Source organism: Nerophis ophidion, linkage group LG01 (genome assembly GCF_033978795.1).
Source record: "Nerophis ophidion isolate RoL-2023_Sa linkage group LG01, RoL_Noph_v1.0, whole genome shotgun sequence".
NCBI classification, from domain to species: Eukaryota; Metazoa; Chordata; class Actinopteri; order Syngnathiformes; family Syngnathidae; genus Nerophis; species Nerophis ophidion.
The window spans coordinates 3,146,359-3,173,836 of NC_084611.1; the positions used below are offsets into that span (position 1 = coordinate 3,146,359).

Genomic DNA, 27,478 nt, shown 5'->3' on the forward strand with positions numbered 1-27,478 from the left:
GTGGAACACAAGAAGACTCACAAGATCTGGTCCTGGACCACCTCTGACCTCTGACCTTTGACCTCACCCCACAACCTCCGACACCTTGTCCCAGTCCACGTCGGCACAGTCCTCCACCTCCATGTTGTACAACCTGCAACATGTCCAAGGCCATCAACACACAGATAGGCCAGCTCGGACCAGGACATGAGAACATGAGGATGACATGAGACAACATGAGAACATGAGGATGACATGAGACAACATGAGGATGACATGAGACAACATGAGAACATGAAGATAACATGAAGATGTGAGAATAGAACATGAGGATGACATGAGACAACATGACAACATGAGTATGACATGAGAAGACAACATGAGGATGACATGAGAAGACAACTTGAAGATGTGAGAATAGAACATGAGGATGACATGAGACAACATGAGGATGACATGAGAAGACAACATGAGGATGACATGAGAAGACAACATGAGGATGACATGAGAAGACAACATGACAACACGAGGATGACATGAGAAGACAACTTGAAGATGTGAGAATAGAACATGAGGATGACATGAGACAACATGACAACACGAGGATGACATGAGAAGACAACTTGAAGATGTGAGAATAGAACATGAGGATGACATGAGACAACATGACAACACGAGGATGACATGAGACAACATGACAACACGAGGATGACATGAGAAGACAACTTGAAGATGTGAGAATAGAACATGAGGATGACATGAGACAACATGACAACACGAGGATGACATGAGAAGACAACTTGAAGATGTGAGAAGACAACATGAGTATGACATGAGAAGACAACATGAGGATGACATGAGAAGACAACATGAAGATGTGAGAAGACAACATGAGGATGACATGAGAAGACAACATGAGGATGACATGAGAAGACAACTTGAAGATGTGAGAATACAACATGAGGATGACATGAGACAACATGACAACATGAGGATGACATGAAAAGACAACATGAGTATGACATGAGAAGACAACATGACAACACGAGGATGACATGAGAAGACAACATGAAGACGTGAGAATACAACATGAGGATGACATGAGGCAACATGACAACATGAGGATGACATGAGACAACACGAGGATGACATGAGAAGACAACATGAAGATGTGAGAAGACAACATGAGGCGGACATGAGAAGATAACACGAGGATGACATGAGAAGACAACATGAGGATGACATGGGAAGACAACATGACAACACGAGGTTGCCATGAGAAGACATGAGGATGACATGAGAAGACAACATGAGGATGACATGGGAAGACAACATGACAACACGAGGATGACATGAGAAGACATGATGACATGAGAAGATAACACGAGGATGACATGAGAATACATGAGGATGACATGAGAAGACAACATGAAGATGTGAGAATACAACATGAGGATGACATGAGAAGACATGACAACACGAGGATGACATGAGAAGACAACATGAGGATGATATGAGAAGACAACATGAAGATGTGAGAATACAACATGAGGATGACATGAGAAGACAACATGAAGATGTGAGAATACAACATTAGGATGACATGAGAAGACAACATGAAGATGTGAGAATACAACATGAGGATGACATGAGACATGACAACACGAGGATGACATGAGAAGACAACATGAGGATGACATGAGAAGACAACATGAGGATGTGAGAATACAACATGAGGCGGACATGAGAAGATAACACGAGGATGACATGAGAAGACAACATGAGGATGACATGGGAAGACAACATGACAACACAAGGATGACATGAGCACATGAAAATGACGTGAGAAGACAATGAGAATGTGAAGATTTGGTGAGAAGACAACATGAAGATGACATGAGAAGACAACATGAAGCTGTGAGAAGACCACCTGATGATGACATGAGAAGACAACATGACAACACGAGGATGACATGAGGAGACAACATGAGGATGACATAACATGAGGATGACATAAGACAACATGAGCACATAAAGATGACGTGAGAAGACAATGAGAACGTGAGGATTTGGTGAGTAGACAACATGAGGATGACATAAAACATGAGAACATTAAGATGAAATAAGACAACATGAGAACATTAGGATGACATGAGAAGACAACATGAAGATGGTGTGAGAAGACAACATAAGGATGACATGAGACAACATGAGCAATGTAGATGACCGGAGAAGACTATGAGATTGTGAAGATTATGTGAGAAGACAACATGAGAACATGAGGATGACATGAGAAGACAACATGAGAACATGACAATGACATGAGGAGACAACATGAGAACATAAGGAGATGAAACAAGAAAACATGAGAAGAGAAGGTGGGAACAACATGAGAACATTAAAAGGACGACATGAGAAGACAACATGAAGATGACATAAAACATGTGAACATGACAATGACATGAGGAGACAACTTGAGAACATGAGACCACATGAGAACATGAGGATTGACATGAAAGAACATGATGAGACAACATGTGAACACGACAATGACATGAGGTGACAACTTGAGAACATGAGGATTGACATGAGAGAACATGAGACAACATGTGAACATGACAATGACGTGAGGAGACAACTTGAGAACATGAGGAGACCACATGAGAACATGAGGATTGACATGAGAGAACATGAGGAGACAACATGTGAACATGACAATGACATGAGGAGACAACTTGAGAACATGAGTATTGACATGAGAGAACATGGAGACAACATGTGAACACGACAATGACATGAGGTGACAACTTGAGAACATGAGGAGACAACATGTGAACATGACAATGACATGAGGTGACAACTTGAGAACATGAGGAGACCACATGAGAACATGAGGATTGACATGAGAGAACATGAGGAGACAACATGTGAACATGACAATGACATGAGGAGACAACTTGAGAACATGAGTATTGACATGAGAGAACATGGAGACAACATGTGAACATGACAATGACATGAGGAGACAACTTGAGAACATGAGACCACATGAGAACATGAGGATTGACATGAGAGAACATGGAGACAACATGTGAACATGACAATGACATGAGGAGACAACTTGAGAACATGAGGAGACACATGAGAACATGAGTATTGACATGAGAGAACATGGAGACAACGTGAACATGACAATGACGTGAGGAGACAACTTGAGAACATGAGGAGACCACATGAGAACATGAGGATTGACATGAGAGAACATGGAGACAACATGTGAACATGACAATGACATGAGGTGACAACTTGAGAACATGAGACCACATGAGAACATGAGGATTGACATGAGAGAACATGGAGACAACATGTGAACATGACAATGATATGAGGAGACAACTTGAGAACATGAGACCACATGAGAACATGAGGATTGACATGAGAGAACATGGAGACAACGTGAACATGACAATGACGTGAGGAGACAACTTGAGAACATGAGGAGACCACACGAGAACATGAGGATTGACATGAGAGAACATGAGGAGACATGTGAACATGACAATGACATGAGGAGACAACTTGAGAACATGAGGAGACAACATGAGAACATGAGGATTGACATGAGAGAACATGGAGACAACATGTGAACATGACAATGACATGAGGAGACAACTTGAGAACATGAGGAGACAACTTGAGAACATGAGGAGACCACATGAGAACATGAGGATTGACATGAGAGAACATGACAATGACGTGAGGAGACAACTTGAGAACATGAGGAGACAACATGAGAACATGAGGATTGACATGAGAGAACATGAGGAGACATGTGAACATGACAATGACATGAGGAGACAACATGAGAACATGAGGATGGCATCAGGAGACAACATGGGAACACAGGGATGACCTTAGAAGAGAACATGAGAACATAAGGAGATGACACAAGAAGACATGAGAAAAGAAGATGGGAACAAAATGAGAACAGTGAAGGACGACATGAGAAGACAACATGGGAACATGAAAAAAACGATACGAGAACATGACGGCACAAAAGACAAGATGTGATTAAATCAAGGAGACGACATGAGAAAATGACCAGAAAACAACCTGAGAAGAGAACACGAGAAGATGACGCAAGGCACGACTATGACGAGACAATATGTGAACATGAGCAGGTGACAACATGAGAAAAAGGTTCTGCTGTGGTCTTACGTATCAATCAGGTGGATTTTGGCCTTCAGTCCTTTAGTTCTTCCACCAAAGTAGGTTTTTGTGACTCTGACGTTCAGGATGCTGAACCTGAAGCAGAATCAAACACTTCATCTTCATCTGGACCTTCTAGAACCAAGCAGCCATCTCTTTCTTCCTGGTGCTGACCGGGAAGGACACGCCCGGATATGCACATGCACGGACCACACTTGACAAGAACCTTTTACAGCAAGTCCTCGGACACTTGACAAGAACCATCTACTGCGAGTCCTCGGACACTTGACAAGAACCATCTACTGCGAGTCCTCGGACACTTGACAAGAACCTTTTACTGCTAGTCCTCGGACACTTGACAAGAACCATCTACTGCGAGTCCTCGGACACTTGACAAGAACCTTTTACTGCTAGTCCTCGGACACTTGACAAGAACCATCTACTGCGAGTCCTCGGACACTTGACAAGAACCATCTACTGCAAGTCCTCGGACACTTGACAAGAACCTTTTACTGCAAGTCCTCGGACACTTGACAAGAACCATCTACTGCAAGTCCTCGAACACTTGACAAGAACCATCTACTGCAAGTCCTCGGACACTTGACAAGAACCTTTTACTGCAAGTCCTCGGACACTTGACAAGAACCATCTACTGCAAGTCCTTGGACACTTGACAAGAACCATCTACTGCAAGTCCTCGGACACTTGACAAGAACCATCTACTGCGAGTCCTCAGACACTTGAGTCCTCGAACACTTGACAAGAACCATCTACTGCAAGTCCTCGGACACTTGACAAGAACCTTTTACTGCAAGTCCTCGGACACTTGACAAGAACCTTTTACTGCAAGTCCTCGGACACTTGACAAGAACCATCTACTGCAAGTCCTCGAACACTTGACAAGAACCATCTACTGCAAGTCCTCGGACACTTGACAAGAACCTTTTACTGCAAGTCCTCGGACACTTGACAAGAACCATCTACTGCAAGTCCTCGGACACTTGACAAGAACCTTTTACTGCAAGTCCTCGGACACTTGACAAGAACCATCTACTGCTATGTCCTCGGACACTTGACAAGAACCATCTACTGCAAGTCCTCGGACACTTGACAAGAACCATCTACTGCAAGTCCTCGGACACTTGACAAGAACCTTTTACTGCAAGTCCTCGGACACTTGACAAGAACCATCAACTGCGAGTCGTCGAACACTTGACAAGAACCTTTTACTGCAAGTCCTCGGACACTTGACAAGAACCATCAACTGCGAGTCGTCGGACACTTGACAAGAACCATTTACTGACAAGTCCTCGGACACTTGAGTCCTCGGACACTTGACAAGAACCATCTACTGCGAGTCCTCGGACACTTAACAAGAACCATTTAATGCAAGTCCTCGGACACTTGAGTCCTCGGACACTTGACAAGAACCATCTACTGCGAGTCCTCGGACACTTGACAAGAACCATCAACTGCGAGTCGTCGAACACTTGACAAGAACCATTTACTGACAAGTCCTCGGACACTTGAGTCCTCGGACACTTGACAAGAACCATCTACTGCGAGTCCTCGGACACTTAACAAGAACCTTTAATGCAAGTCCTCGGACACTTGAGTCCTCGGACACTTGACAAGAACCATCTACTGCGAGTCCTCGGACACTTAACAAGAACCATTTAATGCAAGTCCTCGGACACTTGACAAGAACCATCAACTGCGAGTCGTCGAACACTTGACAAGAACCATTTACTGACAAGTCCTTGGACACTTGACAAGAACCATCTACGGCGAGTCCTCGGACACTTAACAAGAACCATTTACTGCTAGTCCTCGGACACTTGACAAGAACCATTTACTGCTAGTCCTCGGACACTTGACAAGAACCTTTTACAGCGAGTCCTCGGACACTTGACAAGAACCATCTACTGCAAGTCCTCGGACACTTGACAAGAACCATCTACTGACAAGTCCTCGGACACTTGACAAGAACCATCTACTGCAAGTCCTCGGACACTTGACAAGAACCATCTACTGCAAGTCCTCGGACATTTAACAAGAACCATCTACTGCAAGTCCTCAGACACTTGAGTCCTCGGACACTTGACAAGAACCATCTACTGCGAGTCCTTGGACACTTGACAAGAACCATTTAATGCAAGTCCTCGGACACTTGACAAGAACCATCAACTGCGAGTCGTCGAACACTTGACAAGAACCATTTACTGACAAGTCCTTGGACACTTGACAAGAACCATTTACTGAAAAGTCCTTGGACACTTGACAAGAACCATCTAATGCGAGTCCTCGGACACTTGACAAGAACCATCTACTGCAAGTCCTCGGACACTTGACAAGAAACATTTACTGCGAGTCCTCGGATATTTGACAAGAACCACTTACTGACAAGTCCTCGGACACTTGACAAGAACCATCTACTGCGAGTCCTCGGACACTTGACAAGAACCACTTACTGACAAGTCCTCGGACACTTGACAAGAACCACTTACTGACAAGTCCTCGGACACTTGACAAGAACCACTTACTGACAAGTCCTCGGACACTTGACAAGAACCCAAGGTTGTAAGTTCTTCAACCTGCCACAAACAACGTGGACCAGCAGAACTACACCAATCGAACACATCATTCCTCACTGACCATTTCTTGCGGCACCTGAGCCAGTCTCTGGTCCGGACCTCCATGCTGATCTTCTTCCATGGCAATTTATTACACAGCTGTTCTCGAGTCAGACCAGAACCTTCTGGATTCTTCTGGGCCTCATCCGCAAGGTAAGTTTTGACAGCCTTTTTCAACTTGGACACTTCGTCGCAAGTCCAGGGACCTAGATTGGACGCTGAGGACGACATGAGAAGACAACAGGAGAACATGAGTAGACCACATAAGAACAGGAAAAGAAGACAGGAGAAAACAACATGAGTGGATGACATGAGAACATTGGAGACAACATGAGAACATAAAATGACAAAATAGGACGGCATGACGGAGCAACAGGAAAGGATGAACAGACGAGGTGAGAGCATGAAGACGACATGAGAATATCGAGACGACATAAGAACATGAAAAGATGACAGAAGAAAACATGAGCACATGAGTAGACGATATCAGAAGATGAGAACGCGGAGCAGGCGTGAGAAAATGAGGACTCAGCATGAAAACATTGAGACGACATAAAAACATGCACAGATGACACGAGACAACATGAGAAGAAGACATGAGAACATGAGCGGACGACATGAGAACATGAATAAACAAGATGAAAACATGACAACTTGAAGACTGCTTGAGTACATGGAGTATTTAGGAACATGAGAAGATGACATGAGAAAACAACATAAGCCCACATGAGAACATGAGGAGACATGTCAAGAGAAATCATGAGAAGACAAAATGAAAACATGAGAACCTGAAGACAACATGAGAGTATGGAGACGACTTAAGAACATGACAAGATGACATGAGAAGACACGAGAACATGAGACTTCAGAACATGCAAAGATGACACAGGAAAACAACATAAGACCACATGAGAACATGAGAACCTGAAGACAACATGAGAGTATGGAGACGACTTAAGAACATGACAAGATGACATGAGAAGACACGAGAACATGAGACTTCAGAACATGCAAAAATGACACAGGAAAACAACATAAGACCACATGAGAACATGAAAAACATGACATGTGAACATAAAATGACAGGAAAACATAAAAACATGGAGACAACGTGAGAAGAAGACACGAGAACATGAGCGGATGATATGAGAACATGAATGGACAAGATGAACAAATGACAACTTGAGAACATGGAAGACTTAGAAACATGACAAAACAACACCACATGGAAAGATGAACAGATGTCATGAGAGAACATGAGACTATGAGAAGACGACATGAGAACATAAGTGAAGCACATGAAGAAATGAGAACATGAGGATGACATGAGGACACAAATAGACAAGATGAGGACATTAGTAGACAAGATGAGAACCCAACATTAGAACAGGGAGAAGACATAACACGCAATGATGTCAAGAGAAAACATGAGAACATAAGTAGACATGAGAACATGAGTACACAAGATGACACATGAGAACAACATGAGAGTATGGAGAAGACTTAAGAACATGACAAGATGACATGAGAAGACACGAGAACATGAGACTTCAGAACATGCAAAAGATGACACAGGAAAACAACATAAGACCACATGAGAACATGAAGAACATGACATGTGAACATAAAATGACAGGAGAACATAAAAACATGGAGACAACGTGAGAAGAAGACACGAGAACATGAGCGGATGATATGAGAACATGAATAGACAAGATGAACAAATGACAACTTGAAAACCACTTGGGAACTTGGCAGACTTAGAAACATGAACAGATGTCATGAGAGAACATGAGACTATGAGAAGACGACATGAGAACATAAGTGAAGCACATGAAAACATGATAAAATGAGGACGACATGAGGACACAAATAGACAAGATGAGGACATTAGTAGACAAGATGAGAACAGGGAGAAGACATAACACACAGTGATGTCAAGAGAAAACACGAGAACATAAGTAGACATGAGAACATGAGTACACAAGATGACACTTGAGAACAACATGAGAGTATGGAGAAGACTTAAGAACATGACAAGATGACATGAGAACATGAGACTTCAGAACATGCTAAGATGAGACAACATAAGGAACACATGTGAACATGAAGAGACGACATGTGAACATAAAAATGACAGGAGAACAGGAAAAAACATGAGAACATGACATGAGAACAATGAGAATACTCACACATGGTTGCGTGGCGTTTCTCCAAAGCGTAAATGCTGCGGTCCATCAGCTTGGAGATCTTTCTCCAATTGTTACCATGTAACGTATGTAACTTGGTCAGCTGCTCAAGTTCCTCCTTGGAGAACCTGCACACAGCTGGAACATCAGCATGCACAAAACAGCTGGAACATCAGCATGCACAACACACAGCTGGAACATCAGCATGCACAACACACAGCTGGAACATCAGCATGCACAAAACAGAGCTGGAACATCAGCATGCACAGCACACAGCTGGAACATCAACATGCACAACACACAGCTGGAACATCAGCATGCACAACACACAGCTGGAACATCAACATGCACAACACACAGCTGGAACATCAACATGCACACCTTCCACGCCAAACAGCTGGAACATCAACATGCACAACACACAGCTGGAACATCAACATGCACAACACACAGCTGGAACATCAACATGCACAACACACAGCTGGAACATCAACATGCACAACACACAGCTGGAACATCAACATGCACAACACACAGCTGGAACATCAACATGCACACCTTCCACGCCAAACAGCTGGAACATCAACATGCACAACACACAGCTGGAACATCAGCATGCACAACACACAGCTGGAACATCAACATGCACAACACACAGCTGGAACATCAACATGCACAGCGCACGGGTGGAACATGAACATGCACAGCGCACGGGTGGAACATGAACACCTTCCACGCCAAACAGCTGGAACATCAACATGCACAACACACAGCTGGAACATCAACATGCACACCTTCCACGCCAAACAGCTGGAACATCAACATGCACAACAAACAGCTGGAACATCAACATGCACAACACAAAGCTGGAACATCAACATGCACAGCACACGGGTGGAACATGAACATGCACAGCACACAGGTGGAACATGAACATGCACAGCACACGGGTGGAACATGAACATGCACAGCACACAGGTGGAACATGAACATGCACAGCACACAGGTGGAACATGCACAGCACACGGGTGGAACATGAACATGCATAGCACACAGGTGGAACATGAACATGCACAGCACACGGGTGGAACATGAACATGCACAGCACACGGGTGGAACATGAACATGCACAGCACACAGGTGGAACATGAACATGCACAGCACACAGGTGGAACATGAACATGCACACCACATGGGTGGAACATGAACATGCGCAGCACACAGGTGGAACATGAACATGCACAGCACACGGGTGGAACATGAACATGCACAGCACACAGGTGGAACATGAACATGCACAGCACACGGGTGGAACATCAACATGCACAACACACAGCTGGAACATCAACATGCACAACACACGGCTGGAACATCAACATGCACAGCGCACGGGTGGAACATGAACACCTTCCACGCCAAACAGCTGGAACATCAACATGCACAACAAACAGCTGGAACATCAACGTGCACAACACACAGCTGGAACATCAACATGCACAGCGCACGGGTGGAACATGAACACCTTCCACGCCAAACAGCTGGAACATCAACATGCACAACACACAGCTGGAACATCAACATGCACACCTTCCACGCCAAACAGCTGGAACATCAACATGCACAACAAACAGCTGGAACATCAACATGCACAACACAAAGCTGGAACATCAACATGCACAACACACGGCTGGAACATCAACATGCACAGCGCACGGGTGGAACATGAACACCTTCCACGCCAAACAGCTGGAACATCAACATGCACAACAAACAGCTGGAACATCAACGTGCACAACACACAGCTGGAACATCAACATGCACAGCGCACGGGTGGAACATGAACACCTTCCACGCCAAACAGCTGGAACATCAACATGCACAACACACAGCTGGAACATCAACATGCACACCTTCCACGCCAAACAGCTGGAACATCAACATGCACAACAAACAGCTGGAACATCAACATGCACAACACAAAGCTGGAACATCAACATGCACAGCACACGGGTGGAACATGAACATGCACAGCACACGGGTGGAACATGAACATGCACAGCACACAGGTGGAACATGCACAGCACACGGGTGGAACATGAACATGCATAGCACACGGGTGGAACATGAACATGCACAGTACACAGGTGGAACATGAACATGCACAGCACACGGGTGGAACATGAACATGCACAGTACACAGGTGGAACATGAACATGCACAGCACACGGGTGGAACATGAACATGCACAGTACACAGGTGGAACATGAACATGCACAGTACACAGGTGGAACATGAACATGCACACCACATGGGTGGAACATGAACATGCGCAGTACACAGGTGGAACATGAACATGCATAGCACACAGGTGGAACATGAACATGCGCAGCACACAGGTGGAACATGAACATGCATAGCACACAGGTGGAACATGAACATGCATAGCACACAGGTGGAACATGAACATGCACAGCACACGGGTGGAACATGAACATGCACAGTACACAGGTGGAACATGAACATGCACAGCACACAGGTGGAACATGAACATGCGCAGTACACAGGTGGAACATGAACATACACAGCACAGGGGTGGAACATGAACATGCACAGCACACGGGTGGAACATGCACAGCACACGGGTGGAACATGAACATGCACAGCACACGGGTGGAACATGAACATGCGCAGTACACGGGTGGAACATGAACATGCACAGCACTAAGCAGAGCAGCTGAATCTTCTCTCACCTTCCCATGTGGTTCATCTTGTCAAGCTTTTTAGCCCTGACAAAAACATTCCAACACGGCCTCGGGATTCCATTTGCTGGACACACAACAGAACACCACGTAAACACAAACATAGTGTGTGTATAAGCTAGTACACAGTAACTAGAACATAGTGTGTGTACAAGGTAGATTACAGTATTTAGGACTTGAGTGTACAAGGTAGTGCACACAATCTAGCATATAGCGAGTGTACCAAGTACAACACAGATTCTAGAACACGGTGTGTACAGGGTAGAACTCAAAATCTAGTACATAGTGTGTTTACAAGGTAGATTACAGTATCTACAACATCGTGAGTGTACAAAGTAGAACACAGAATATAGTACATAGTGTGTTTACAAGGTAGATTACAGTATCTACAACATTGTGAGTGTACAAAGTAGAACACAGAATATAGTACATAGTGTGTTTACAAGGTAGATTACAGTATCTACAACATAGTGAGTGTACAAAGTAGAACACAGAATCTAGCACATGTCTTGTACAGGGTAGTACACAACATCTGGAACATAGTGTGTGTACAAGATACAATACAGAATCTAGTACATAGTGAGTGTACAAGGTAGTACACAGAATCTAGACTTAGTGAGTGTACATGGCCGAAGACAGAATCTAGCTCATAGTGTGTGTACAAGGTAGATTACAGAATCTTGGACTTAGTGAGTGTACAAGGTAGCAAAGAGTATCTAGAACATCAAGAATGTACAAAGTCGTAGACAGAATGTAGAACATAGTGTGTGTACAAGGTAGATTACAGAATCTAGGACTTAGTGAGTGTACAAGGTAGCACACAGAATCAAGAACATAGTGAATGTACAAGGTCGAAGACAACATCTAGAACACAGTGTGTTTACAAGATAGATTACAGTACCCAGGTCTTAGTGAGTGTACAAGGTAGAACACAGAATCTAGTATAGTGAGTGTACAAGGTGGAAGACAGAATCTAGACAAGTGTGTGTATACAAGGTAGATTACAGAACCTTGGACTTAGTGAGTGTACAAGGTAGCACACAGTATCTAGAACATCAAGAATGTACAAAGTCGTAGACAGAATGTAGAACATAGTGTGTGTACAAGGTGGATTACAGTACCTATGCCTTAGTGAGTGTAAAAGGTAGAACACAAAATCTAGAACATAGTGAGTGTACAAGGTGGAAGACAGAATCGAGACAAGTTTTTATTTACACAATGAGTCGGGTGTATCTTGACCTCCGCCGAACCCCTGAGGCCGACTCACCGAACCCCTAGGGTTCGATCGAACCCTGGTTAAGAAAAACTGACCTAGGACTTAGTGAATGTACAAGGTAGCACACAGTATCTAGTACATCGTGAATGTCCAAGGTCGAAGACAGAATCTAGTACTTAGTGTACAAGGTCGAAGACAGAATCTAGAACAGAGTGTGTGTACAAGGTAGATTACAGAATCGACTACACAGTGTCCATACAAGGTAGAACACAGATTCTAGGACATAGTGTCCATACAAGGTAAAACACAGAATCTAGAACGTAGTGCCTATACAAGGTAGTACACAGGTTCTAGTACACAGTGTATATACAAGGTCAAAGACAGAATATAGGACTTAGTGAGTGCCATCCATCCATCCATTTTCTACCGCTTATTCCCTTTTGGGGTCGAGGGGGGCATTGGCGCCTATCTCAGCTACAATCGGGCGGAAGGCGGGGTACACCCTGGACAAGTCGCCACCTCATCACAGGGCCAACACAGATAGACAGACAACATTCACAATCTAGGGCCAATTTAGTGTTGCCAATCAACCTATCCCCAGGTGCATGTCTTTGGAAGTGGGAGGAAGCCGGAGTACCCGGGGGGAACCCACGCATTCACGGGGAGAACATGCAAACTCCACACAGAAAGATCCCGAGCCTGGATTTGAACCCAGGACTGCAGGACCTTCATATTGTGAGGCAGACGCACTAACCCTTCTCCCACCGTGAAGCCCGACTTACTGAGTGTACAAAGTAAAATACAGAATCTAGTACTTAGTGTCCATACTAGGTAGAACACAGGATCTAGAACATAGTGTCCATAAAAAGGTAGAACACAATCTAGTACATAGTGTATGTACAAGACAGGAAACAGCAAACTCGTGGGTCACATGACATGCAGTCCTTCCTACCTATGGCCTCCAGGAAGTTATGGTTCACTCGCAACCTTCTGATGTCCTTCTCCAGGTCGCCGTAGTTCTGAGGGAAGTAAAGCTGATTGGTGGATGCGATGCCCGTCAAGGCCAGGAAGTCGTCGATGTTGTCTTGGATCTGTTGAACCTCATGACGCGTGAAGCGGCCCTGGCGTATAGCCACACCTGGAGCAGGTACGACTCATCAATACTGGCCACTTCAAAGTACTTTGATACTGCTGCAGGCTTCAACAAGTCCAATTTGAGACTTGGTAAGACCTGCTAAAGACCATTATGAATACATTTCACATCTGGACTGACATAAAAGAACGAAAACATTAAAGAAAAATCTGAGGCCCAGTATTTGAATTAATTCATTGCACTAGAGAACAAAAACGTTCCACCTAAATAAAAACAGAAGCCTCTCCATTGCTGAGACGTCTCGCTCTGTTCTCGGCGGGTACGAGTCCCTGTTCTCAGCGGGTACGAGGCTCTGTTCTCAGCGGGTACGAAGCTCTGTTCTCAGCGGGTACGAGGCTCTGTTCTCAGCGGGTACGAGGCTCTGTTCTCAGCGGGTACGAGGCTCTGTTCTCAGCGGGTACGAGGCTCTGTTATCTGCGGGTACGAGGCTCTGTTCTCAGCGGGTACGAGGCTCTGTTCTCAGCGGGTACGAGGCTCTGTTCTCAGCGGGTACGAGGCTCTGTTATCTGCGGGTACGAGGCTGTGTTCTCAGCGGGTACAAGGCTCTGTTCTCGGCGGGTACGAGGCTCTGTTCTCAGCGGGTACTAGGCAGTGTTCTCAGCGTGGTACGAGGCTCTGTTCTCGGCGGGTACGAGGCTCTGTTATCGGCGGGCACGAGGCTCTGTTATCTGCGGGTACGAGGCTCTGTTCTCAGCGGGTACGAGGCTCTGTTCTCAGTGGGTACGAGGCTCTGTTCTCAGCGGGTACGAGGCTCTGTTCTCAGCGGGTACTAGGGCCCAATTCACCCTCTCCCGAAGAAAAAAATACTCTATGCTTGTGTTGTTTTTGGCCGTATGAACCGTTCAAATCGCGGAAAGGATCAATGTTCCTTCAGAGTTCCTGGAGAGGTTATCAAAAAGGACGGAAAAGTGCCAGACTTTACGGAACGACGAGGAGAAAAGCAGCTCACACTCCAGTCCAAGGGAGCAGAGTGGAAGAATGCACCAGACTCTGTTAAAGTTGTATTCAATATACCGGTAACGTTTATTATTTCCCAATTATTGTCTTGATGTCCTTTGTATTTCTTAAACACAAGTTTGCTACGAGCGTTTCTCACCAACTTGGCGAGTCTAACTTAAAGAAAGCAAATGTGAGCAAAAGTTTTTACCAAAGGCAGCAATCATAAATAAATCTTTTAGCACGTACACAATGTTGACATCTATAGTTAGATTTTGATAATCATAAATTATTTTTTCAGCACGTACACAATGTTGACATCTCAATTCTGTACACTGCTGCTGGAATTAAAATTTTCCTGAGAGAACTCTCCTGAAGGAATCAATAAAGTACTATCTATCTATCTAGAGTTATATTTTGATAAAGACGGGGAGAACAAGCTACCGTATTTTCCACACTACAAGGATTATAAGACGCACCTTCAATGAACGGCCTATTTCAAAACGTTCTCATCCGCGGGTCGGGCGGTTGACATGACGAAAAAATAGACAAGGACACAACGGACGTGACGAGGTTGGTACTAGGTGGGGATTGAACCATTTAAGTCTCACCTTAAAACTCATCTGTATACTCTAGCCTTTAAATAGACCTCCTTTTCAGGCCAGTTGATCTGCCGCTTCTTTTCTTTTTTCTCCTATGTCCCCCCCTCCCTTGTGGAGGGGGTCCAGTCCGATGACCATGGATGAAGTACTGGCTGTCCAGAGTCGGGACCCAGGATGGACCGCTCGCCTGTGTATCGGTTGGGGACATCTCGACGCTGCTGATACGCCTCCGCTTGAGATGGTTTCCTGTGGACGGGACTCTCGCTGCTGTCGTGGATCCGCTTTGAACTGAACTCTCGCGGCTGTGCTGGAGCAACTATGGATTGAACTTTCACAGTATCATGTTAGACCCGCTCCACATCCATTGCTTTCAGTCCCCTAGAGGGGGGGGGGGGGGGTTGCCCACAACTGAGGTGTTCCCAGTGTATCAATTCCTTGGAATCGCTCGCCATCTAATCAAATGTTTCTCTTATTAATCAATGTTTATTTATATAGCCCCAAATCCCAAATGTCTCAAAGGACTGCACAAATCATTACGACTACGACATCCTCGGAAGAACCCACAAAAGGGCAAGGAAAACTCACACCCAGTGGGCAGGGAGAATTCACATTCAGTGGGACGCCAGTGACAATGCTGACTATGAGAAACCTTGGAGAGGACCTCAGAAGTGGGCAACCCCCCCCCCCCCTCTAGGGGACCGAAAGCAATGGATGTGGAGCGGGTCTAACATGATACTGTGAAAGTTCAATCCATAGTGGCTCCAACACAGCCGCGAGAGTTCAGTTCAAAGCGGATCCACGACAGCAGCGAGAGTCCCGTCCACAGGAAACCATCTCAAGCGGAGGCGGATCAGCAGCGTAGAGATGTCCCCAACCCATACACAGGCGAGCGGTCCATCCTGGGTCTCGACTCTGGACAGCCAGTACTTCATCCATGGTCATCGGACCGGACCCCCTCCACAAGGGAGGGGGGGACATAGGAGAAAGAAAAGAAGCGGCAGATCAACTGGTCTAAATTATTATTCCTTCCGGTTGCGTAATGAGGTCAGATTGCACAACTGGTTGACTACATTTTACAAGAAAAGATTGCAACTGTAGTCGCCCTTTAAGACTTTTCACAGGATTTTGATAGGCCTTAAATTTAAATGACTGCATTTCTGACTTTTTAAGAGTCCGCGGTGAGCCTTGTGCTGTCATTACCACTCTTACAGTTTTACTACCAAATGCAAGCTTATTTAGTGACCACACCGCGATGTGAAGTTTATCAGTATCGAATTGGTTGTCTAAAAAAAACAAAAACAAAAACCCACAAAACCTCAGTAAAAGAGAGCAAGAGGGAAGAAGAGCGACTACCTTGTTTCCTGAAGGCTCGGAAGCGGTGCAGGTCGTGCTTCAGCATCTTACCGATCTCTCGCTCGTTGTGTTTCTTCAAATTCGGAATATACTCCTCTAATTCCGCCAGCAAGTCAGCGTTCAGCCTGAAACACACACGGCATCTTTCATCAACAGATCGTTCACCAGAGGTGGGTAGTAACGCGCTACATTTACTCCGTTACATCTACTTGAGTAACTTTAGGGATAAATTGTACTTCTAAGAGTAGTTTTTATGCAACATACTTTTACTTCTACTTGAGTATATTTATAGAGAAGAAACGCTACTTTTACTCCGCTCCATTTATCTACAATCAGGTCGCTACTTTTTTTTTTTATCGATCTGTTAATGCACGCTTTGTTTGTTTTGATTCTGTCAGACACGCATTCAAAGTAGGAACTACACATGCCTGCGTTTCACCAATCAAATGCAGTCACTGGTGACATTGGACCAATCAAACGGAGCCAGGTGGTCACGTGACCATCACACGTAGAACCCGACATGTTGACACACTTATTGGGGTGTTACCATTTAGTGGTCAACTGTACAGAATATGTACTGTACTGTGCAATCTAATAATAAAAGTTTCAATCAATCAATCAATCAATCAATCAAAAGTGTAAAGGAAAAAAGACACTTTTTATTTCAACCGTACTTCCCGTCAAAAGCCTAAAGACTGATCGCACAGTTCCTGTCTTCACAATAAAAGCGCCGCTCCATCGCGCCTGCGCTAACAAAATAAGAGTCTCCGAAAGTCAGCGCAAACAAGCTAGCAAGCTGCGGAGTTTGCCGCCAATGTATTTCTTGTAAAGTGTATAAAAACCAATATGGAAGCTGGACAATAAGATGCCAAAAAAAAACGACTTTCATGATGTATTAGACAGGAAGGAGGAACTTTTTTTCTCCTCCATGTGGAGTGAAGTGAATTATATTTATATAGCGCTTTTCTCTAGTGACTCAAAGCGCTTTTACATACTGAAACTCAATATCTAAGTTCCATTTAAAGCAGTGTGGGTGGCACTGGGAGCACGTGGGTAAAGTGTCTTGCCCAAGGACACAACGGCAGTGACTAGGATGGCGGAAGCGGGAATCGAACCTGCAACCCTCAAATTGCTGGCACGGCCACTCTACCAACCGAGCTATGCCGCCCCCGTTATCAGGACTACACTGTCTGATTCCAATCAATGCAAGTCATCAGAATCAGGTAATACACCAACTTATATTCTTGTCTTCATGAAAGATAGGAATCTATGTGTTAAACATGCATGTATATTCATTAAAACACCTTCAACATGTCAACAAAAACGGCAAAATAAATATAAATGATATACTGTATATATAAAGGTATATATATATATATATATATATACACTGTATATGATATGTGTGTATGTATATATGAAGTAGATCACCTCGACTTGGTCATTTATTAAGTAATTGATTAACGTTGAAAAACTTATTGGGGTGTTACCATTTAGTGGTCAATTGTACGGAATATGTACTGTACTGTGCAATCTAATAATAAAAGTTTCAATCAATCAACCACTCAATCAAAAGTGTAAAGGAAAACATACACTTTTTATTTCAACCGTACTTCCCGTCAAAAGCCTAAAGACTGATCGCACAGTTCCTGTCTTCACAATAAAAGCGCCACTCCATCGCGCCTGCGCTAACAAAATAAGAGTCTCTGAAAGCCAGCGCAAACAAGCTAGCAAGCTACGGAGTTTGCCGCCAATGTATTTCTTGTAAAGTGTATAAAAACCAATATGGAAACTGGACAAATGAGATGCCAAAAACCAACGACTTTCATGTGGTATTAGACAGGAAGGAGGAACTTTTTTTCTCCTCCATTTGAAAATGTGGACATTATCAGCACTATACTGTCTGATTCCAATCAATGCAAGTCATCAGAATCAGGTAATACACCAACTTATATTCTTGTCTTCATGAAAGATGGGAATCTATGTGTTAAACATGCATGTATATTCATTAAAACACCTTTAACATGTCAACAAAAACGGCAAAATAAATATAAATGATATACTGTATATATAAAAGGTATGTATATATATATATACTGTATATGATATGTGTGTATGTATATATGAAGTAGATCACCTCGACTTGGTCATTTATTAAGTAATTGATTAACGTTGAAAAACTTATTGGGGTGTTACCATTTAGTGGTCAATTGTACAGAATATGTACTGTACTGTGCAATCTACTAATACAAGTTTCAATCAATAAATCAATCAATCAATGAATGCCTACTGAGCCTGTGGTGCTGTTAAGTTATTGTGGCTCAATTTGCCTTAATTTTTTTTAATTTTAATGTATTATTATGTAATATATAATATTGTTTTAGTTGCTTAAGAGATATTCCTGGCAAAGCTTCAAAACTCCCCAAATTCGACACACACGTCGGTATGGAGCGGCAGACCAACTTATTAAGCAACCAAACCCCACAAATGAAAATTGCGCGCTAGCGCCCCCTAGGGAGAAACAAAAAACAGACTGCTTGTAACTTCCGTTAGGAATGTCGTAGATACATGAAACAAAAACCTCTATGTAGGTCTGACTTACACCTACATTTCCAATGTAAAACTTCTGTACCTAAAATCAACAGGAAGTTGGCAAAAACCCCTTCAAAACAAAATTTTGCCAAAAAATGCCTTTTTTGCCTCTTTGAACTGATATTTGACCCCCTTAAAATGCTTCAAAGTGCAAGTTAAAGCTATGCTATGCCAAGCGAAAGCCATTTATCAACAACATCCAGAAACTCCAATCTGTAATTTGACCCCCTTAACATGCTTCAAAACACACCAAATTTTACACACATATCAGGAATGGTGAAAATTGCCATTCAATAAAAAACCAAACCCCAAAAATGAAAATTGTGCTCTAGCTCCCCCTAGGAAAAAAAACTGACAAAACTGCTTGTAAATTCTGTTAGGAATGTCGTAGAGTGATGAAATAAAAACTTCTATGTAGGTCTGACTAAGATCGGGACTCGGGACACGGCGGCCAACGGCGGACCCGACCAACGCTGCTTGCAGCTTTAATTTTTTTTAATTTTAATGTATTATTATGTAATATATAATATTGTTTTAGTTACTTAAGAGATATTCCTGGCTCTGAATTTGCTCATTGCTATTTTTATGTTTTTGTGCATTATTTGTTGCCGTAATCATTAAACAAACAGGTTACTCATCAGTTACTCAGTATTTGAGTAGTTTTTTCACAACATACTTTTTACTTTTACTCAAGTAAATATTTGGGTGACTACTCCTTACTTTTACTTGAGTAATAAATCTCTAAAGTAACAGTACTCTTACTTGAGTACAATTTCTGGCTCCTCTACCCACCTCTGTCGTTCACACTGCCATCGCCCCTCTTCTCTCAGAAGTAATGCAAGTAGGCTACGTAACCATGGTGACGAAAAGTGGGCGAATGAGAACTCACCGGTCGTTGTCGTCTTCGTCGCTCTCACACACTTCTCCGCTCCTCTTCGCCTTTTTCTGTCTGCCCTTCTTCGCCTTTCCCACGCCGATGTCGCCTTCTCTGCTGTTGTCTGTTGCCATGACAACGTGGCCCTCCCGTGTCTGCTTGTCAATAACGTCCATGGCGACTGTCTGGCCTACTGTTGCCGTGGCGACGTCAAGCACACGCTTCCTCTTCTTCTTTTTCCCCGTCTTCTCTGTTTCCACCTGCATGGTTGCCATGGCGACCGGCGGCGCCGTCTCCTCTTTCTTCTCCTTCTTGTAAACACTCACCAAGCTACCTTTTTCTTCCTCTTTCTCTCGTTTCTTCTTCTTCTTCCTGTCGGTGTGCACTTCAGCAACAACCTGGCTGTCTTTTTCTTCTTCTCGCTTCTTTTTCTTCTTCTTCTTCTTCTTCATTGCAGGTGTGTCGATGTGGTCGAGCGTGGCAACTTCCCAGCACGCCCTCTTCTTATGTGTGCGGTCGGCCTCAACGCTCATGAGGAAAAAGTAGCGGACCTGATGAGTCTAGACGCCTTAATTGATCTGCAAAACAACATTTGAGCGTAAAGACAACTTGGATGACGGGCAAAAAGCAACTAAGTAGACTTCTTAAAAGAAACATACTCAGTCAGTGACTACAATAGATGCAAAAGTAAAAATCGAAGCAGCAATGCTATTGAGCACAAAATTCAAAACAAAATGATTGCCTTGGCTTTATCCCTTTTTTTAATGTGCTATAGCAGGGGTGCCCACACTTTTTCTGCAGGTGAGCTACTTTTCAATTGACCAACTCAAGGGGATCTACCTCATTTATATATATCATTTATATTTATTTATTTATGAAAGAGACATTTTTGTAAACAAGTTAAATGTGTTTAATGATAATACAAGCATGTGTAACACATATAGATGTCTTTCTTTCACAAAGACAAGAATATAAGTTGGTGTATTACCTGATTCTGATGACTTGCATTGATTGGAATCAGACAGTAATGATGATAACGCCCACATTTTCAAATGGAGGAGGAAAAAAAGTTGTCCTTTTTGTACAATACCACATGAAAGTGGTTGCTTTTTTGGCATCTAATTCATCCAGCTTCCATACACTTTACAAGAAAAACATTGGCGGCAAATTCCGTAGCTTGCTTGATTGACATTCACGGCACCCGAGGGTCTTGTGAGATGACGCTGGCTGCTGCCAGTTCATTATTAGGAAAAAATGACAGAGAGGAAGGCGAGAAACACTTTTTATTTCAACAGACTTTCGCGCCGTCCCTTCCGTCAAAACTCTAAAGGCCGACTGCACATTTCCTATCTTCACAATAAAAGCCCTGCTTCATGCTGCCTGTGCTAACAAAATAAGAGTCTCAGAAAGCGATGTGCACGCCAGCTTTCTGAGGGATCGCTTGTGCACGCCAGTTTTCCGAGACTCTGCATTTAGTTAGCGCAGGCAGCATGAAGCAGGGCTTTTATTGTGAAGACAGGAAATGTGCAGTCGGCCTTTAGAGTTTTGACGGAAGGTACGGCGCGAGAGTCTGTTGAAATAAAAAGTGTTTCTCGCCTTCCTCTCGGTCATATTTTCATAATAATGATCTTGCAGCAGCCAGCGTCATCTCACAAGACCCTCCGGTACCGTGAATGTCATTTAAGTGACGTCTTGGTGAAGATTGATGATCACTCATTTTTAGGTCTATTTTTTTAAAAAGCCTGGCTGGAGATGGACTGACACACCCCCCGCGGTCGACTGGTAGCTCGCCATCGACGTAATGGGCACCCCTGGTCTAGACGATTGTGAGTCATTTAAAAATATATATATATTTTAAGATGTAGTTTGGCTCATATAAAGAAGTGTCATGCCGTCAATGAAAGTTGGACCACAAACACAAACATGTACACACACACACACACACACACACACACACACACACACACACACACACACACACAGTGGTGGTCAAAAGTGTACGTACATTTACTCTTTTGTGATGTAGTGATTGGAGCACATACTTGTTTCTCACCAAAAACATTCATGAAGTTTGCTTTTTTTATGAATTTATTATGGCTCTACTGAAAATGTGAGCTGGGTCAGCAATGTTAATATTTGTTTACATGTCCCTTGGCAAGTTTACCTGCAATAAGGTGCTTTTGCTAGCCATCCACAAGCTTCTGTTTACATTTTTCACCACAAATATGCTGCAGTTCAGCTAAATGTGTTGCTTTTATGACATGGACTTGTTTCTTCAGCATTGTCCACACATCTAAGTCAGGACTTTGGGAAGGCCTTTGTAAAACCTTCATTCTAGCCCGATTCAGCCATTCCTTTACCAATTAAACGCCTCACCATTTCTCCTGGAAACATATTGCTGGGTATTGTGGTCAATTTTTGTTTCATCCGACCACATAAATTTCCTTCAGAAGGTTTTATCTTTGTCCATGTGATGTCAGATGAAACACAAATGGAGCTGTTTGGCCACAATACCCAGCAATATGTTAGGCCTTTAATCCCAGGAACACCACACCTACAGTCAAGCATGGTGGTGGTAGTATTATGCTTTAAATGGGACAATGACATAGGAGGATTAGCTCCAAATCATCAGGCCGGAGGTTGGGTCTTGGGCACAGTTGGGTGTTCCAACAGGACAATGACCCCAAACACACCTCAAAAGTGGTAAAGGAATGGCTAAATCAGGCTAGAATGGAGGTTTTAGAATGGCCTTCCCAAAGTCCTGACTTAAAGGCCTACTGAAATGAGATGTTTTTATTCAAACGGGGATAGCAGCTCCATTCTATGTGTCATACTTCATCATTTCGCGATATTGCCATATTTTTGCTGAAAAGATTTAGTAGAGAACATCCACGATAAAGTTTGCAACTTTTGGTGGCTAATAAAAAAGCCTTGCCTGTACCGGAAGTAGCAGACGATGTGCGCGTGACGTCACGGGTTGTGAAGCTCCTCACATCTGAACATTGTTTGCAATCATGGCCACCAGCAGCAAGAGCGATTCAAACCGAGAAAGCGACAATTTCCCCTTTAATTTGAGCGAGGATGAAAGAATCGTGGATGAGGATAGTGAGAGTGAAGGACTAGAAGAAATCAAAAAAAAGACGAGGGCAGTGGGAGCGTTTTAGATGTTATTAGACACATTTACTAGGATAATTCTCTAAAATCCCTTAACTGCTTATTGTGTTACTAGTGTTTTAGTGGGTTTATATAGTCATACCTGAAAGTCAGAGGGGTATGGTGACCGCCAGTGTCTCTGAGGGAAGCCACGGTGGAGCCAAGAAAGTCGCAGCTGTCTCTTTGACGGCTGAAGGAGCAACGACACAAGCTCCGCTCATGTTTATGGTTAGAGCCGACTTATTACCACAATTTTCTCCTCAAAACCTGCCAGTTGACATGTGGTAGAGAAAGCGACGATTTCCCCATTAATTTGAGCGAGGATGAAAGATTCGTGGATGAGGAAAGTGAGAGTGAAGGACTAAAAAAAAAAAAAAAAAAAGACTATACAGTGGGAGCGATTCAGATGTTATTAGACAAATTTACTAGGATAATTCTGGAAAATCCCTTGTCTGCTTATTGTGTTACTAGTGTTTTAGTGAGATTATATGGTCGTACCTGTACAACCTGAAGGTCGGCCCCGCACCTTTCTTCAGCACCAGTCGACGGGTGGTGGCGATGCCCATCTCTGCCCTTCGCAAGGGACCCTCTTCGAAATGATCGCTGCATAAAAGACTGTACTTTGTGTGTGTGGTCCAATCCAACCGTGTTCGCTTGACCGCTCTGTTCCATAGTAAAGCTTCACCGTCATCTTTCGGGAATGTAAACAATGAAACACCGGCTGTGTTTGTGTTGCTAAAGGCGGTCGCAATACACCGCTTCCCACCTACAGCTTTCTTCTTTGACGTCTCCATTATTCATTGAACACATTACAAAAGATTCAGCAACACAGAGTCTGGAATACTGTGGAATTATGCGATGAAAAGAGACGACTTATAGCTGGGAACAAAATGTCTTCTACAATGCGTGACGTCACGCGTCATCATACCGCGACCTTTCAGCATGATACGTCCGTGCGAAATTTAAAATAGCAATTTAGTAAACTAAACCGGCCATATTGGCATGTGTTGCAATGTTAATATTTCATCATTGATTAATAAACTATCAGACTGCGTGGTCGGTAGTAGTGGCTTTCAGTAGGCCTTTAAAGGTTTGGACAATGCTGAAGAAACAAGTCCATGTCAGAAAAGCAACATATTTAGCTGAATTGCCCCAATTTTGTGGTGAAAAATGTAAACAGAAGCTTGTGGATGGTTACCAAAAGCACCTTATTGCAGGTAAACTTGCCAAGGGACATGTAAACAAATATTCGAAACACCATCTTTCGAAATGATCGCTGCATAATACACTGTACTTTGTGTGTGTGGTCCAATCCAACCGTGTTCGCTTGACCGCTCTGTTCCATAGTAAAGCTTCACCGTCATCTTTCGGGAATGTAAACAATGAAACACCGGCTGTGTTTGTGTTGCTAAAGGCGGCCGCAATACACCGCTTCCCACCTACAGCTTTCTTCTTTGATGTCTCCATTATTCAGCAACACAGATGTCTGGAATACTGTGGAATTATGCGATGAAAAGAGACGACTTATAGCTGGGAACAAAATGTCTTCTACAATGCGTGACGTCATGCACACGGGTCATCATACCGCGACCTTTCAGCATGATACGTCCGAGCGAAATTTAAAATTGCAATTTAGTCAACTAAACCGGGCCGTATTGGCATGTGTTGCAATGTTAATATTTCATCATTGATATATAAACTATCAGACTGCGTGGTCGGTAGTAGTGGCTTTCAGTAGGTCTTTAAAGGTTTGGACAATGCTGAAGAAACAAGTCCATGTCAGAAAAGCAACATATTTAGCTGAATTGCCCCAATTTTGTGGTGAAAAATGTAAACAGAAGCTTGTGGATGGCTACCAAAAGCACCTTATTGCAGGTAAACTTGCCAAGGGACATGTAAGCAAATATTCGAAACACCATCTTTCGAAATGATCGCTGCATAAAACACTGTACTTTGTGTGTGTGGTCCAATCCAACCGTGTCCGCTTGACCGCTCTGTTCCATAGTAAAGCTTCACCGTCATCTTTCGGGAATGTAAACAATGAAACACCGGCTGTGTTTGTGTTGCTAAAGGCGGTCGCAATACACCGCTTCCCACCTACAGCTTTCTTCTTTGACGTCTCCATTATTCATTGAACACATTACAAAAGATTCAGCAACACAGATGTCTGGAATACTGTGGAATTATGCGATGAAAAAGAGACGACTTATAGCTGGGAACAAAATGTCTTCTACAATGCGTGACGTCACGCACACGCGTCATCATACCGCGACCTTTTAGCATGATACGTCCGTGCGAAATTTAAAATTGCAATTTAGTCAACTAAACCGGCTGTATTGGCATGTGTTGCAATGTTAATATTTCATCATTGATGTAGAAACTATCAGACTGCGTGGTGGCTAGTAGTGGCTTTCAGTAGGCCTTTAAAGGTTTGGACAATGCTGAAGAAACAAGTCCACGTCAGAAAAGCAACATATCTGCTAGTGGCCATGATTGCAAACAATGTTCAGATGTGAGGAGCTCCACAACCCGTGACGTCACGCGCACATCGTCTACTTCCGGTACAGGCAAGGCTTTTTTATTAGCCACCAAAAGTTGCGAACGTTATTGTGGATGTTCTCTACTAAATCAAAAATATGGCAATATGGCGAAATGATGAAGCATGACACATAGAATGGAGCTGCTATCCCCGTTTAAATAAAAACATCTCATTTCAGTAGGCCTTTAAGTCAGGACTTTGGGAAGGCCATTCTAAAACCTTCATTCTAGCCTGATTTAGCCATTCCTTTACCACTTTTGAGGTGTGTTTGGGGTCATTGTCCTGTTGGAACACCCAACTGTGCCCAAGACCCAACCTCCGGCCTGATGATTTGGAGCTAATCCTCCTTTTTCATTGTCCCATTTAAAGCATAATACTACCACCACCATGCTTGACTGTAGGTGTGGTGTTCCTGGGATTAAAGGCCCAACATATTGCTGGGTATTGTGGCCAAACAGCTCCATTTGTGTTTCATCTGACATCACATGGACAAAGATAAGACCTTCTGGAGGAAATTTATGTGGTCGGATGAAACAAAAATTGACCACAATACCCAGCAATATGTTTCCAGGAGAAATGGTGAGGCGTTTAATTGGTAAAGGAATGGCTGAATCGGGCTAGAATGAACGTTTTAGAATGGCCTTCCCAAAGTCCTGACTTAGACGTGCGGACAATGCTGAAGAAACAAGTCCATGTCAGAAAAGCAACACATCAAGCTGAACTACAGCAATTTTGTGGTGAAAAATGTAAACAGAAGCTTGTGGATGGCTACCAAAAGCACCTTATTGCAGGTAAACTTGCCAAGGGACATGTAAACAATTATTAACATTGCTGACCCAGCTCACATTTTAAGTAGAGACATAATAAATTCATAAAAAAAGCAAACTTCATGAATGTTTTTGGTGAGAAACAAGTACGTGCTCCAATCACAACATCACAAAAGAGTAAATGTACGTACACTTTTGACCACCACTGTATGTGTGTGTGTGTGTGTGTGTGTGTGTGTACGTGTTTGTGTTTGTGGTCCAACTTTCATTGACGGCATGACACTTCTTTATATGAGCCAAACTACATCTTAAAATATATATATATTTTTAAATGACTCACAATCATCTAGATCAGGGGTGCCCATTACGTCGATGGCGAGCTACCAGTCGACCGCGGGGGGTGTGTCAGTCCATCTCCAGCCAGGCTTTTAAAAAAAATAGACCTAAAAATGAGTGATCATCAATCTTCACCAAGACGTCACTTAAATGACATTCACGGTACCGGAGGGTCTTGTGAGATGACG

The 27,478-nt window shown here is 43.5% G+C and overlaps 1 protein-coding gene across 1 annotated transcript in view; it reads right to left on the minus strand.

The window, feature by feature from the left end:
- The window catches only part of LOC133548976 (transcription termination factor 1-like), a 33,141-nt gene that overhangs the window by 4,474 nt on the left and 1,189 nt on the right, over positions 1-27,478 (minus strand). Inside the window, exons 2-9 of the mRNA XM_061893963.1 lie at positions 20,511-21,073; positions 17,030-17,154; positions 13,938-14,123; positions 11,761-11,836; positions 9,014-9,138; positions 6,844-7,039; positions 4,198-4,284; positions 68-133 (exon numbers count right to left, since the gene is read on the minus strand). Of these exons, the coding sequence (XP_061749947.1) occupies positions 68-133; positions 4,198-4,284; positions 6,844-7,039; positions 9,014-9,138; positions 11,761-11,836; positions 13,938-14,123; positions 17,030-17,154; positions 20,511-21,028 (1,379 nt within the window). The 5' untranslated portion in view covers positions 21,029-21,073. The remainder of the gene's footprint in view (positions 1-67; positions 134-4,197; positions 4,285-6,843; positions 7,040-9,013; positions 9,139-11,760; positions 11,837-13,937; positions 14,124-17,029; positions 17,155-20,510; positions 21,074-27,478) is intronic.